Source organism: Poecilia latipinna, unplaced genomic scaffold (assembly GCF_001443285.1).
Source record: "Poecilia latipinna isolate Pla-1442-1.1 unplaced genomic scaffold, P_latipinna-1.0 Scaffold1289, whole genome shotgun sequence".
In the NCBI taxonomy this organism is placed as follows: Eukaryota; Metazoa; Chordata; class Actinopteri; order Cyprinodontiformes; family Poeciliidae; genus Poecilia; species Poecilia latipinna.
Genome location: NW_015113905.1, coordinates 161,841 through 177,682, shown reverse-complemented (window position 1 = coordinate 177,682; position 15,842 = coordinate 161,841). Strand labels below are relative to the sequence as shown.

At 37.8% G+C, this 15,842-nt stretch overlaps 2 protein-coding genes across 7 annotated transcripts in view; one reads left to right on the top strand and one right to left on the bottom strand.

Moving 5' to 3' along the window:
• LOC106961325 (probable 2-ketogluconate reductase) overlaps positions 1 to 2,559 on the bottom strand; it is a 10,533-nt gene extending 7,974 nt beyond the window's left edge. For 2 of the 5 annotated variants that reach the window (XM_015054971.1, XM_015054973.1), the window contains exons 1-2: positions 2,487 to 2,559; positions 2,026 to 2,143 (exon numbers count right to left, since the gene is read on the bottom strand). In XM_015054971.1, coding sequence (XP_014910457.1) covers positions 2,026 to 2,142 — 117 coding nt within the window. In that variant the 5' untranslated portion in view covers position 2,143; positions 2,487 to 2,559. Of the gene's footprint in view, positions 1 to 2,025; positions 2,188 to 2,486 lie in introns of those variants that run through there. The other 3 variants (XM_015054974.1, XM_015054979.1, XM_015054972.1) reach the window with 3 other exon arrangements.
• A 6,536-nt stretch (positions 2,560 to 9,095) lies between these two features.
• The window catches only part of LOC106961331 (neurocalcin-delta B), a 17,976-nt gene continuing 11,229 nt past the window's right edge, over positions 9,096 to 15,842 (top strand). The window contains exon 1 of one of the 2 annotated variants that reach the window (XM_015054988.1): positions 9,096 to 9,335. The gene's annotated coding sequence lies outside the window, so the exon portion shown is untranslated. The remainder of the gene's footprint in view (positions 9,336 to 15,842) is intronic. The other variant, XM_015054987.1, reaches the window with a different exon arrangement.

Genomic DNA, 15,842 nt, shown 5'->3' with positions numbered 1-15,842 from the left:
GGGTTTTTTTTTTTTTTAAATTTTTTTTTTTTTTTTTTTTTTTTTTTTTTTTTTTTTTTTTACAGATCATCTCACATTTTCCTCAAACACTTTTTGATAAGCTACAATCCTTGGAGCTGACCAGGTACTGCTACAGAAAAGATCCTCAAACCTCCATGGCACCTCCAAGTCTGTGCCTTACAGATGGAGTAAAGTTCATTCCTGCAAGGCTGTATTTGGTTTGTCATAAATATGTCTTCTGTTCTTCTGCCCAAATTAAAAGGTAAATTCATCTGTCTAAAGGTTGTTTTTCCACAGATTCCAATCTTTGCCCGTGTTCTTCCTTTCAAACCGTAGTTTGGCCTTAATGGTTTTCATAAAGAGCAAAGATAACAACAATTTTAAGTGGGAATAATTTAAAATAATATGTTGCAAAAGAGTATTTTCTTCCACTTTGGTTATTTACTTACATTACTTGATTTTTTAAATATTGGACATGAGGACATTAAGGCTCTAAATAAAAACAAGTTTTAATAAGTAACTCTACTTAATAAAATTCCTCATAAATATTGATTTATCACAATGATTCTCAATACAAGTCATGTGTTATTTAAATGATTTTTTGGGGTGGGGAATGGAAAATTATAGACTTTTCCAAGATTGGGGGGTTCCAGACCCCTTCCCCGCCCCCCGGGATTTACGCCCATGTATGAATCTGAACAAGAGAAAGTGAGTCTAGAAAATAATTGACTGAATTAATTATTTATGGGGTGTACTGACCTGAGTTTGCCATTTAAAACACATAACTGGACTGAAGGTGCACCTTGGAGTGTGATGTGTCTGACTTACTTGGATTAGACACTTTGTTCAAGACACTTTGTTCCTGACAGATAACTTCAGTTTATCCAGTTTTGTATCTCTGGTTACAAATTAGTTCAGATGCATCCATCTGTACAGCGGCCAGCAAAACAATTCAAATTTGGACTACTTCACGTTTTCTCACAAGCTTTTTCTGCAAACTTTACAGTTCGAAGAGTAATTTTTGCCTTCAGTCCAATACAAATATATTTTAGTAAGTGTGTCATTTTTACACCAATGGCATTTTTTTGTTTTAGATTTTAAAACAAAGGAAAAAAACAACAGAAATTGAGGATAGATGTGTATGGTGATGTTTGTAGAAAAACTATGGGAAACCAAAGAACAAGAATACATGTGTTCAGAAACCCCCCCCAAAACAAGCAAGTTAGCATGTATTTGTAGAAATCTCCCTACCGCTAAATGAAATCCAGTGCAGCCAAGTAATTTGGGAAGACATTATTAGTAAAAAGATTAAACTTATGTGTAATTCATATTTGTGATGAGTCCTGTGTTTCTGTGAAGTCCTCAATGGTTTGTTAAAGAACGTCAATAATCAAAAACCAACAAGAAGATCAAGGCAGACAGATCAGAGATAAAGCTATGAAGAACTTTAAGGCAGAAATACATTGCAACTACAAACCTAACAAGACCTGACTGTCCACAAAATCGGAAAGGCTATTAGTTGTGCCCTCCATAAAGTGGCCCGTGTTGAAAAGTAGTGAGAAGAAAACCTCAAGAAGTTTGTTCATAAAACTAAAGAGAACCAGCAAAGATGTGTAAAAAGTCTGCATGTAAGATATTGTGAATGGTAAAAACCTAATACTAGGTTGCAACTGCACAAAGCATCAGATTTTTCTTGATAAAATAATTAATATTTTTCTTTCATATTCATAATGATGTTCTGGTAACACTTTATTTAAAGGGGTGCGCATAAGACTGACATGATGACACTGTCATAAACATGACATAACATCTGCTATGATAACGAAGGAGTCTTTGTGAATGTTTATGACTGGTGTCATGAAGTGCCATTTGGTAAATAATGACACTTTTAATTCAAAGTTGCATTAAGAGTCCATTAAAAGTGTCAAATTTGCACCTCTTATTATAATTGGAATATTATAAATATAAATGCTGTGTGTTTAGATGAGACTTCTGCCAATAAAGTGCAAAGCGAACGAGAAATACCTTTTTCTGCTGCAGCGTGCTCACAGATCTGAGTAGGTTTGTCACTTTAAGAAGCCTGGATGTTGGCGCTGCAGCCCGGAGTTTTGTCACGCACCGGATTTGGCGGAGACATTGCATTCTAACCGGCTCATATTAACAAAATAAAATAAAAGATAAAAATGTATATGTGATTTAATAATAATAATAATAAAAACAGAAGACAAAAATTATATGGAAAGGGCAAACATGGTACATGAGTGTTGCATAGTATAAATTTAAAAAATGCACTTAGATCAAATCCACTGTTCTCATGCAGGAGAATAAATTGGTGTAATGTCCATTTACCATCCACATGCTGGTATTCAAAGAGAAAATGCATGAGCATAAATAACTAAGCTACTTCAAGAAGGTTACTAATATCCAACCTTCATGAACTGACAATGTTCATATATCAGTTCATGAAGACTCAGTGCTGCTCTCACCTTTTCAGTCGAAGTTGTTCTCAGCTCTGTTGATTCCTGACTGGGGAGAACAAACAGGCTTTAGTTTAAAGACATTGGATAAAATGTAACCTGATCATGTGGATGTGCATGTTATATCTTTAACTGGGCTGAAGGCTGCAGTGAACTATTCCCTCCTTTTTAGAATAAAAAGAGAGAGAAGGCATTAAACCCAGTGACTGAACAGACGTGGTTGTTAGAGAACAAAAAAAAAAAATTGATCAAAGGTCATCAGCTAACTTACCGTCCAAAAAGAGACAGTACATGAGGCTGATTATTCATACACACTTACTTTAAAGGTGTTTATTTTTAATGCTTTTATGCTAATTCACTTTATACAAGCTCAATTGTAGCAAAGCTGCTGGCTTTGACAGAGTCAATACACTTTGCCAAAACAAAAAACAAAACACTTGCTTAACATTCAGCCATTACAGATAAAAGAAAATGTGTTGTTAAATTTGCAGGAAGAAAAAATCTGCCAATAAATGATCAGGAGAAATCAACAAAAGTTCTTCTTCAAAGCTGAACATTTCCAACCTCCCACTGGGTGGCGATAAGACGTTTAGTTGGAGGCAGCGCAGGCCCTGTCTTTAGCTTTTTGTAGATGAAAATCTGCTTCCGCAGAAGAATTTTGCATTATATTTACAAGAATGGACTCACCATAAAATAAGAACTGTGCTGAAATATTGAAAAATAAAACCTGCAGATGATTTTATCAACTCTGATGAACGCACAAAAAAATCTTCGATCGGATCATTTTTAAATAAAATCCTTCTGCGTCTTTACTAATCAGATCAATAACTCTTATGCCTTATCCTTAATAAAAGGTTGTTAAAAATCAAAGAATGGCAGAAGAAGACGTTTAGTCGTGAGAGTTAAGCTTGACTTCTGTAGATTGTCAGCAGACCACTTGCTTGGTGTTTTATGGCTCACACTGAGGCTCCATGATGGGTTGGAGGAGCCGTTGCAAGACTGAAGCCTTTATTCTTTTACAGAGTGTTTCATGTACTGATTCTGAGTGCATTGTGTCCAGAAGGGGGTAATACGACTGAGGAGTCGGTTTTGATGTGACTCCCTCAGCGTTGGTCCATGTGTGGGAGCATTAGGGAAGGCCATGTGTGCTGATCGATGGCTTACCTGCTTTTAACTGTTACATAATCGCTCCACCTCACTTCTCCTCTTCACTTGTGTCCATCTTTCCTCCTCCCATCCCACTCCTTTCTCTCTCTACCTCCCTCCGCCTTTAAGTATCTCCTCGCCTTGAGATGTGATGCCCCGTGACGAAAGCTGTAAACCTGGACTGGCCAGGAGTCATTCAGGCCCTCATTAAGCCAGTTCTGATCTCCAGCCAAGTCTCCATCTGCTCCAGCATGCAACAGCAGGGGGTGTTTTAGCAAATAGCTGACTCATCAAGCACATGCAACAATTCTGTCTCTGTATTTTTAATCCATGCAGAGATGTAATAAAGTAATAAAGTAAGAGTTACTGTGCCACATCTGGAGGAGAAAATTGAGTTTGGGTTTAAAGGAAAATGGAATAAAGCACTCAGCTTTTTTTTTTTTTTGCTGTCTACCTCAAGAAACACTCCATAATTTGTAATGTGAGAATATTGCTCATATTCCAGCATCAAAAATCTCATGCCTGCAGCTTTTAAATCTTACCCTGTGGTGTCACAATGTGGCACCGGCTGTGATAGTCCTTGAACAAACTCTGTAATAGACTGCTGACGTGAGTGGGCAGGCCCATCGTGACTCATCTTAACTGCACCGCAAAGCCTACCTCTCATGCACCTTCTGAGCAGATAAAAATAACAATAAAACAAGTGCGACATGCTTTATACACTGATAATGTAGCGCATTGTCTGGTCCACTAAGCTTCATTCGTTTTCAGTTTCAGGACACAACAGAGGATGAACAGAAGTTTGCATCTAAATAGTCTCTTTTTTATCTCCTCAACTGCTCGATAAATATTTCAATATATTAATCGATTTCTGCTAACATTAAACAAGTTAATTGAATATTTTAATATTATTAAATGTTCTGTTCTTATATGTTCAAAATCTTGCAACAAGTATAGTTTGTTAAATACACTGAAAGAATATATGAGTACATGCTTATTTTGCAGTGGTTTTCATCGTTCTACATAAATAAATATTTAGTTTTTGTTCCTTGACCCATTTCATAAAAGAAATATTCACACAAGTCATTATTCATGTGGCTCATATAGGCAGTTGTCCACGGCAACCATCGCGGGGTGTGGGGCGTACGAGAACCAGATAATAAATACAGCTCATGTGTCAGTTGTGGTCTGAAGAAGTTTCACATTGCTTTTATTTGTGCGCAGCGGTGCAAGCGTCCCCTGCTTGCTGCTGCGAATAGGTAGACGAGGGTGTGTGCTTTACGTGGCTGCACTGTATTTGATCAACACCAGAATCTCTGACAAATGCGTGTGCTGAAGTTGGTTTTGAGGTGGCAGAAGGAGGGACTTTTCCATGCAAGAAAAGTTTCCTAACAAGAAAAACATTAAAACAACAAATTCAGACGAAAGAGACAGAATAGGTGTAGACATCACAAAAGCATGGATCTGTCCTGTCTGGCTGGTGGTGATAGGTGTGGTTGATTGTTTCTTAGTACACTTTAGGCCCCTGAACAACAACCAATCGATTGTTTCTGACCTTGCCTAACCCTTTATGGCTACGACTGGTTTCAGGAACATAATAATGAATTCAGTATGCTCAGTGGTCATTAAATATGAACCTTTGGGATCTGGAGAATCACATCACAGACATTCAATTGACAAAATGTGCAGCAACTATGTGAAGCTATCATGTCAATATAAACCAAATCTGCACCTGCCAGGTGTGCCTAATGACATAGTTGCAACCTAATTGAGTTGGCTGTCTGTTAAAAAGTAAAATACATAACTCATCTGGCAGTGAACACCAGTGAATGCTTCATGATGCAACTTATTTTTACGTTTTACTTTTTACTTCTAAGTTGGAAAGTTTGATAATCCCACCTTGTACGTAAAATACGGTGATATTAAACTGCTTATTTGTACTTTTTATGATTGATTTATCATGAAACTTGTGGTAGACAAAGTAGTACAAGGTCTCTGTGTGTGATTGGTGAAGAAATGCATTGCTCTTTGCTTGTAGTGTTGCTGATAGAGGTCAGCTCCACACGCAAACGTTAGCACAACCCGCTGGTTTTCCGACCCACAGCTGTTGCTTCACGTTCATGAAGTGCTGCTTCTCGTGATTTTCGCAAACTAACATGCGATGTTTGCCAGAGATGGCTTTCCCTCCCATAAGATCACAGTGCTCCCAACCTGGGGAGGGCTGCTTGAGAACTTAGCTCACCTCGAAACTCTTCTCTCCTCTCCAGCACAGGTTGGCTCTGTCTGATTAGGCAACAGATTATCATCAGGAGGAGATTGTTGGCTCTCAATCAGTCCAGCTCAGTGGCTTCTCCAATCTTTACCTGCCACCCAGCCTCGCCTCTAAATCTGCTGTTACCTAATGGCGGAGCCCATGCTGAGCCATGGGCCGTCCAGTTTAAAGACTGAGCTGTGACACGCCAGGCCTTGCGGCTTCTGTATGCGTGTAGGAGTGTAGAGTTGGGGTTTACTCTTCACTGGAGAGCCAATCAAATCAATGTTATGCAAACCTATTAGTCAGAGGTTGCAGCACTCATTCGAGGACTTTCCCTCCGGGTCCAACTAACCGATGAGCTCTCACCTCTGTTAGTAGTGAATAGCAGGACTGTCCACTTGTTCAAGAATTCCTGAAAAAGAATTGAATCATTTTACTGTAACATACTGACACAAATTCAGACTTATCACATGTAATTAACCCAATCAAAGAAACTTTTTTTTATTATTACTTTTAGAAATATTGTCTTAAATTTGAACTATAATCAAACTAGAGCTTTCATACCCCTTTAACCTTTTCACATACGGAGATGTTGCAACCTCATCGTATTGTAACATTTAATGCATTTAATGCAACAAGACAACGCAACGTGGGAAATTACACATGGCTTTTGAAATATTTCTAAAAGAAAAACCTGAAAAGTGTAGCACAAGCATTTGTAATCAGTCACCATCCTGAGTAAATAATTTGTGTGCAACAAAACTATTTGCTGTAATTACAGCTGGAAGTCTTGTGGAATACGTCTTTACCAGAAATCTCCTTCAAAATACCTCATTGTTCAAGACGGGCTGTGAACAAGTCTTTCCAGAGACTCTTAAATAGATTTAGAGCTGAACTTTCATTGGGACATTCTGAGGACAATATAATTCTACCCACCATGTTTGCAGTTAGCATGGTGTATTCAGGGTGATGTGCAGGTTTCTAGTGTTTTGCATGTAGGCTGGAAAGTTCAGTTTTTGCCCTTGTTTAACCGTAACGCATTCTCCTGGATTTTATATTGGGACGTCACATTAAAAGGAGCAATACAAACGCACTGCACATTTTTGCCAATTTTATCTGTAAAAACATGTTGAAAGCCATGAGTCATGCTAGCACTTCAGTATTGTGCGCCAGTTTGTGCTATCTGGCACATAAAATCAAAATTAAATTCACTGAAGTTTGTGATTGGAATGTGACAAAGTGCATACTTTTGCAAGGCATGCCATAAATGCATTAAAATCCTTCAAAGATGCATATCTTCCTTTCCTCTGTTTTAACTCACATTTATTTTTTTTTCTCCCACAGGTTGGATTTGCAGGTACTATTCTTAATTTTATACACTCAGAAAACTGAATGTAACCTCAATTCCACAACTATTTTTTGCAATATTCTGCTGTTGCATTACATATAAAGCCTTTTAAATTATGGTTTATCGTTATTTTCACAGTAGGAGCCATTGAAGATGTGGTTCAACTCATATAGACTCACATATCTGTTTGATTCACTGGGACTGTAACTCTATACCTTTTGCATGGTTTGGATCAGCTCTACCTGTCTATGTGATCAGGGCTTTGCTGACACAGGAGGAGGGAGAGGTTCTCAGCGTACCTCCTGTAGCCCTTAAGAAAACGCTCCTTGGAACAGCAACAGAATAGGCTCAGCATGGCTTTGACTTCCACTAATCATCTTAGCCAAAGCATGCTGCCTCTCAATGTGCCTGCATAGGAACACCTGTACAGGGCAATGCCGGCCGCATGGTGGTCATCATCAGTAAGCTCTCTCATCTTCATCATGATCAGCAGCAGCAACAGAGTGCAATACTCAGAAATAAATAAGCCCATTTCTCAGAACATGACAAATCCTTTTCATGCAAATGATTGAAATCGCAACATTGGACTGACTGAAACTGAACTCCATCCTAAAGATTGTACTAAGACATTCAGAATACATGCAAAACTAAAGTGTAAAAAAATATTTAATAATATTAGCATGATGGGGTGCAAAACTAGCATATTATTCTGTATGTATTTTTTAAATGTAGTTTACAGATTATGTTTTTAATTAGTATCACTTCGTCTATTACCACCCTAATGTGCAGATAAAATTCCCCAGTAGAAACAAAAACTGCATAAAAGAGACACAGCAGACTTTAGAAGAAGAGACTTTAGCATCATTTAGTATCAGAGTTAGAATTTGCATGCCAAAAATTTGCTTACATATATACTGCCTAACATTGCCTGCTATTATTGCCACAGACATCAACCCTGATCATATGAACCAGAGCTTTATGACATGGAAACATAATCTTCTGCAAAAACGTAGTCACATAGGACAACTGGGATGAATGATCTGTTTTGCTATTAGAATTAAAGTGTGATGCATTCAAGGTCTAGAAGCCAACAATATATTTGGCCCAATGGATTAAATGTCCTTTAACCTCACCTCATAAAGATTTTAGTGACCATGCTAAAGTTCATAAAGCGCGGTGAGGACAAAGCAATGTGGAGGAAATGAGGGTTAATTGCAACTAAAATAATTATTCAATAGTCAACAGTAATATGATGGTTACATGTTTTCCTTGAATCATAATGTCCCAATGAGAACCAGCAAACACAAGTTCATGCTCTGCTCAATGAAAAGATGCAAAATGTTATATTTGACCTTGCTTAATATTCCAAACAACAGTACCCTTATCCTCCATATACAAATTAAAAGCAGGTGACGGTATTCCACGTTGTTTAATCTCGTTTGTTTGAATGTTTTTATTATGGCTTAATCAAATTGTTTAAGATAAGCTGAAATATTACAGATATTTTTAGACGTATACTTGTTAACATTACTAGTCTGTTGGCTCTCAAAAAGTCAAACTAAATCTCCAACATAATAATTTCCACTTTCAAATTCGAAGTACGAATTATTATAAAATCATAAATTCTAAAAGATTTGAATTTCAGCTTTCAAAAACCTTTAAAGTAATTATGACAATATCTTATGTATCTCGCAATTATGACAAAGCACTTGTATTTTTTCCCTTTTAAGTTCTATTTTCTATAAAACAGAGATATTTGACAGAAAACCCACCAACTTTCTGTGAAAAGGAAACTTCTCAAGCTAATCGCCATTCATGCGCCGTCCCCTGTTGCCAGGACAACGCCGCCTCTCATTGGTCGCCGCTGTCCCACGTGACACCGCGGTGAGGAGCTGCGGGGCTGAGCAGAGTCTGAGTGAGCAGCGGTTGAGAAAACAGTCAGCTTCACCTCGGAGTTTGGACGGAGAGCAGCCAGGTATTTTAGCTCCTGTGTGGCTTCAGCTACACCCCGCCGGTTTCTCCGACTCCACCACCGCTCCCCGACTCGAGGTAATGGACTATTAAGGAGACTTTTTAAGAAGAAACCCTCCACGCAAACTGAAAAAGCGAGGTAAGTTGTGGCTAATGTCCCCGTCCTTCCCTTCCCTCTATAGTGAGTGTACCCTCTTCCTGATACTTTTATTCCCTAACAACCCAGCTTAAATAAGTTTATAACCCAAACAATAGTTCTTTCTGCGTCTTTCCATCACTGTTAAGCTGTTATGGTGCATTTTTTAGAAACACTTGAGAGTTTCTTCCATAACTTTGCCCTGCAGCAGCATTATACGTCGCTAGCCGCTGATCAGGCTTCACCTACATTTCTAATCGGATGAGGCTGGTCCTTTTTATCCTTAATGAACCTCCAGAGAAGTTCTCAGAGATGTTCGCTGTATTTGCACTTAAAGCGTGAACACAGGAAGTGGAGACCGCACAAAGCTGAGTGAGTATCTCGTTTCAGCAAATAGTCAAGTCGGTAGAATAAAGCAGGAGAAAGAAGGCAGCTTTTACTGCATTTGTTTCACCTTGACAATCGAGTGGAAATGTTTACTCTCCTGCAAATGAATGTCTCTGGTAAATTGTGTGTGCATTCAGTCAATAGAGATGCAGCAATCACTCTGTTTTCACTCTCCAGGCTGTTTTAAGTTAAAACAGGGAGTCAGTCACAAAAATGAATGTCAGACATTTGGAGGAATTATTATTATTATTTTTTTAGATTGAGCATGCATCTCCTGTATTGCACCTCTCTCGCTTAAAACGTTGATATGCACTCAAAAAGTATCCCCAAAATTATCTTTCTGTGCTCAGATTTAATGCACAAATATTTGTCGCTCCTTTTTGACTCTTGCACTTTAACTTCCTCTGTGGAGATGCAACCTTTTCTCTCAGGTCTGCTTTCTCTGCTTGCACATTTTCATGAATTGACTGTATCTTTGACATTTTGAAAACACGAGATTTTGAGCACAAGGAGCAGGATTCAAATAGAAGATGTTTGCACAAGAGAGATTCAATCTGACTGCAGAAACTTATTTTGAGTGTTGTGAGATTGTATTCGTAAGGCTTTTTTTTTTAATTGCCGATTTGTGTAGACAAGTAGAAAGCTTGGGATTGCCTCACAACGTGAGGCTTTGCAGCCTTTAACAAAATTAGCAGAATTTCATTGGAGTTTTATGTAGGAATGATTGCGTCTTTTCAAATATTACTAAGACTACTGAAAGCCTACCAATTTACTTCTTACGTGCTTTGAATAAACGTCACTTAATTTGACTTGTAACTGTTTTTAGAGCCAACATATCTCATTAGACAAATTATAGTTTGACTACAAAAGCAATACCAGAGTGCATGCTGCTGTGAAACAAAAGGTTATGCTGTATTTCTTTTTTAAATTGCACATTCTTGTCAGTCTGGAATTAGAAAATGTTTTTTGCAGGTGACTTGAGGTTTATCAGATTCTAGTAGGTATGTTCACGAAAGCGTAAATTAAAATATACTCGGACCATGTCTGTAGGTTAGGAATTAGGACAGGGAGAACATGTCAGTCGCCTAAGATCTGGGATAAAAAAATGATCAAAATTTGTTTTCAAATTGTTCAGAAATTTATTGAGTGTTGGTAAAATGTGTCAGGAAACATTAACTAAAATGATTTGATTGATTTGAGAAAAACTGAACGATGCAGTCCTTCCTTATGTTTCCGTTTAGAGTCTTGGTTCTTATCTGTGCTACAAGTACCATTAATGGTACTTGAGTTTCTTTTGTTCGTACCAGTTTATAAACTTAGCTATTATTAAAGCTTATTTGAAAGGCAGCCATATTGAATTCTGAATTCAAGGTTGTTCTTGAATGCTAAGTCATAACACATAAAACTGAAAGGCTGTACTGTAGTAAAGTTTAAAGTTCTTCCAGGAAGGTGCCAACAAAGCCATCATATTGGCCAAGGTTTTGGAAAGAGTCATCATACTGCAGCCCCTTTTTGTGCTTTACTGTGCACTGCTGGCCGGCTGGATGAAAGAAGATGTTCTTTTTCTTTATGTAAAGCAAAATAAAGACATGTGCAGACAGTTTTTATGGATAATCAAGTCAGATCATGTGATTTAGTTTTAAATCTCGTGCAAATATTGTGAAGCTGGAGTATTTTTATTCACACAGTGGGAAGTCTAGCTGGTATGTTATATGGTTTGTGGCTGAACTTCCTCTGTCCGACCCTGTAATGGGTTCCTGGGGGTGTTAATAGACACTGAAATAGACTCATAAATGTTGGTGTCAAAAGAGGAGGTTTAGTCATCCCGATGAGACGTTTAGCTGCAGGAAATGAGAAGAAAGATGCTCTGTTGGACAGAGGAAACAAACAAAAGAGAAACCTCAGCAAACACACAGCTGTGTGGCATCTGGACATTTTTAGATTTAATTTTAGTAATCCAGCAACTTGAGCTGGATTAAGACGGAGGTGTTGAAGCTTGTCTCTAAACATTTCAAGATGCGGATCTCCGACAGATGTTTGCTAAATTTGAACAGATGTTCTATTTTTTGCCTTCACGGGTGTGTTTTCCGTTTGTTTTGGGTCAGATCTGACCACAGTGGTGGGCGGCTCGGCCTGTAGTTTGGCTCGTCGATGAGGCAGTCGGCCGGCTTTTGAATCGAATTAGTACTTAAAAGAAAAAGGCGAAAAAAAAAAAAAAAGTAGGTGGAGTGAGAGAGGATTAAGTGATACAGAATGTTTTTGATAGGAAGCTGCATGTTCTTTTCCTCATACTCTGCAGGAGACAACAGCGACGGAGGGGAACGGGAGACGTTCAGTTGTCACATTGACATTTCCATCTCTGCTGGCTTTTGTTTAGACATTCAGGGGAAATATGAGCGGTGCTCTCCACATATAATCAGCAACAATTTTCTCTGAGTGTTTGTTCAATGCTCAGTCTGTTTTGCAGCTCTTCCCTCCATCTCTCTCTGCCGTCAGTGGCATTTTCTTTTTTATCTTGTTCTCATCCGCTCCTCATAATGGCTTCAGTGTCATAATTGTGGTTTTCTGCAGCGCCTTGACGCAAAGAGCTCTCCGTCTCACAATGGGAGCTGATGTGTGCTGAATTATGATGAAGTTTCTCCCTTGGGTTTTGCGCACAAAGAGGAGAAGCCATTTTTCTTCTTTCTTTTAAAAACTGACAAATAATAAAAAATAAAGCAATGAAAGTCTGTAATTAGGACATACTGTTTATCACTAAAAGTGACAACTATTTGGGGTTTTTCAATGATTTGCAAATACTTTAATGCTGATGGGGGTTTTAAATGGAAGGTGGAGGTTATTATTACAAAGGGTTTGCTTTAATAAGCGCCTGAAGTAGGAAGAGTTTACTACCACTTTTTTATATTTAGCAATAAATACCTTTAGAAATTTATCTTTTTGTTTAGGAAGAGAGCATTATTCGATAGTCCTGCCACTCTGCTGTGCAGAAGGAATACACAGTTTGCATTTATTTTCTGTCTAATTGGATGCAATTAGCAGTTTCGCATATTTTTTCAGTTCAATTTGACTTCAAATTAGAGATGCACCATTGGGCTTCTTCCTGGCTGATACCAATTTTGATTTTTTGACCTTTTAATTTTCTACAAACTAAAAGGGCTAGAAGAGAAAAATGAGCTGGCGGGTCCTTGATAGAGCTAGCATGAAAGTATATGTTGTGGGTTGGTGAAGAGTTGTTAGTTCTGAGGCATTTAATGACTACAAGGACAAAAATCACAATTTTCGTTGTAATCTCTGGCCGACCGATTGATTGCATCTCTGTTCTCTTGCATGGAACCAATGAACTGTGAAAGTGGAAGTTTTTATTTACCTTCATCCAACTATGCAAGTTTGAAGAATTAAATTTGACTTAAAATCTTTTCGCTTTACTCCCAACTTGGGTTAGTTGCTGGAAGTTAACTTTTGGTTGTCATTTGATGAACAAAAAGCTTTTACAGTAACTGTTTCCTTCCACTCTGTGGTACAGATCGGACCAACAGTGGTCTGCCTCTGACCTCACACCAAATAACACGGCAGATTAAGTTGCACTCAGACATTCAAGGAGCCGCTGAAGCTCGCTGCAGTGAACACACACACCGCCACGGTTCTTGTAACGCGAGTGCTCCCTGCTCCAAAAGTTATGCTGGGCAGCAGCTGCTTTATCTGGCGGCTTGATTGCAAATGGGCTGCAGCCAGAACTTGTTTTTTGTCCTGAGTTTTTTAAAGGCTTTAAAATTTGACCCAAACTATTAAGCTTTACCAAGTGTGAACATTTCATCTTTCGAATTAGTCAGTTTGAATTAGAGCCGTACACATACATCCTCAGTTCTTTGCATCCACATAGATGATACCATAGTGAGATCAGATCTGTGATTTTAGAGTAAACGTGGTTCCTGTGCATTAGTTTCCGTCTCTTGCCATGGCATTTAACTTTAACTTCACTGGTGTTAATGGTTTGACTAAATCGGTTAAGGCTACACTTCTGATCTCGACTCAGTTTTTGTCATCTGCAACAATGTTAACAAGGAGAAACGGTACAGGAACTAAGATATGTCTATATATTACTGTAATTTTGAATCCAAATTAAAATGAAGGAATAACAAGATAATTTATTTTCCTAACCTTTATCTGAGATTTCTGCAGCTCATTAGAGACAAAGTGTTGGTTTATACAGCAGGTGTTCCTAATTTGCATTTAATGAATAGAAGAAGAGTAAAAACAAAAAAACACTCCAGATTTTTCTGTATTTAACCTGCTGATCAGTCTTGGCATAGTCCAGTGTTTTGGGAATTAATTGAATGATTCTTCTCCAACAACACAAAACAAATGTTGCCAATCTGCAGTAATTGTTCACCAGTAGACAGAGACAAAGCAGAACTGCTGATAAAATCAGGATTCAGACTGAGTGTGCTTTTTGTTGGAGAACTAGGCCTGTAACAATAACAAATTTTGCTGGATGATAAATTGTCCCAGACATTATTGCGATAAACAATAATGTTTTGAGCCATTTTCAAGTAATATAATTGCATAATAATGCTAGTACACCCTCTAAGAGATCAATATACTTTAATTCCTATTGTACATTTTAAGAAATTTTAAATATCAAAAATAAATTGAATACTCAAGTCTCTAAATAAAATGTCCCTTCAAAAAAGGGGCTAGTTGAGACCAACGCACCAGAAGCCTTTTGTCACCCAGTCTTTGGTTGAAAACAAGAAAAACAACCATTCAAATGGATTTTATTGCGCTTGTTTTAATTTTTCATGCAATTAATTGATCTACTGCTTTTTGTGACAGGCTTAGACAGAACTATGTAATATGTTTTTAACTTCAGCAGAAACATCAGTTGTAGTTTTTATATTTGGTCTGGTCTGATGGCTGCTTCTGATTTGGAAATGTTGTTACTGCAAAGATGAAAAGCAGCTTCATAATTTTTATTTTTTTATTTTTTTACTTTTTTTTTAAGTAAAATTGACGTCTTGGTAAGCCTGGTGAAAGGTGCATCATCACGCCTAAGTGGCCGCCTCATTCATATGGTCAGTAATCTGGTACTTTTCAGTCCTTTTGGCTCCCAGACAGCTTCCTTCATCTCCCTCTGTTCTTGGATTATCTGTTGGACTCTTGCGTCGAAGCTTACCTGCAGGATATAAATGGAGATCTGTGTACATTACATAAGTGGCCGACAAGATGTTCTGAGACGAATGCCGTGTGGAGGGCTTCAAACAACAAGAACAGACGAACTTAAGTACACTAGAGAGACCCCAGCTGCTCAACTTATCTCTGTTTGAACATCAGTACTGAGCAAATATCTCTTTATTCTAGTAACATTTCTTTGGAACAACTGTATAAAATCACAGTCTCCAAATTTAGTCAGAAAAAGTATTATTTTTAAAGTGATGCAATAATCGATTTATGTGGCAGGTTATTATAAAAGTAAAAAGTTACATTATTCTAGTCTGTAAATTTGCAAAACAGCTTCTTTGATGCTCTTTGGCGTTTAAAATAAGAACAATAAGTAAATCTGTGATTCATAAATTAGGATTTACTTCTTAAGCCATAATTAGTATTTTTATTTAGGATCTTGCTTCCTCTGTTTGGAAATCTGGAGACAAAATGTAGATTTTTCAGTCGTCTAAATGTTCAGTAATAGTGTTGAAGTTGCATGTTTTCCTGATATTGTTTAGCCCGGTTATATAGGCACATCAGAGCACTTTTTGGGTTGAAGTAAATACAAGGTTTCCCTTAGAAAACTTGCTACGCCCGGTGATTGGGGTGCTCGACAGTCTTTCACCCAGCAAACCGCCGTGTTTTTGAGTTTAAAAAATGTTTAAAGTTGACAGGAAATTTGAAAATTATTGGAAGATTAATATCTGAACACCAACTACAAAGCCTTAAAAAATGCAAACATAAAAAAAATAGAAAACTGGCTAAGCCTGGTGGGGGCACAAGTAAAGCCTGGTGTCCCGCCAGGCTTATAATAACCTGGGGAAACCCTGAAATGATTTAATGTTGCATTTAGTAAATATGCCCGGGCTAAACAATATCAGGAAAACATGCAACTTCAACACTATTACTGAACATTTAGAC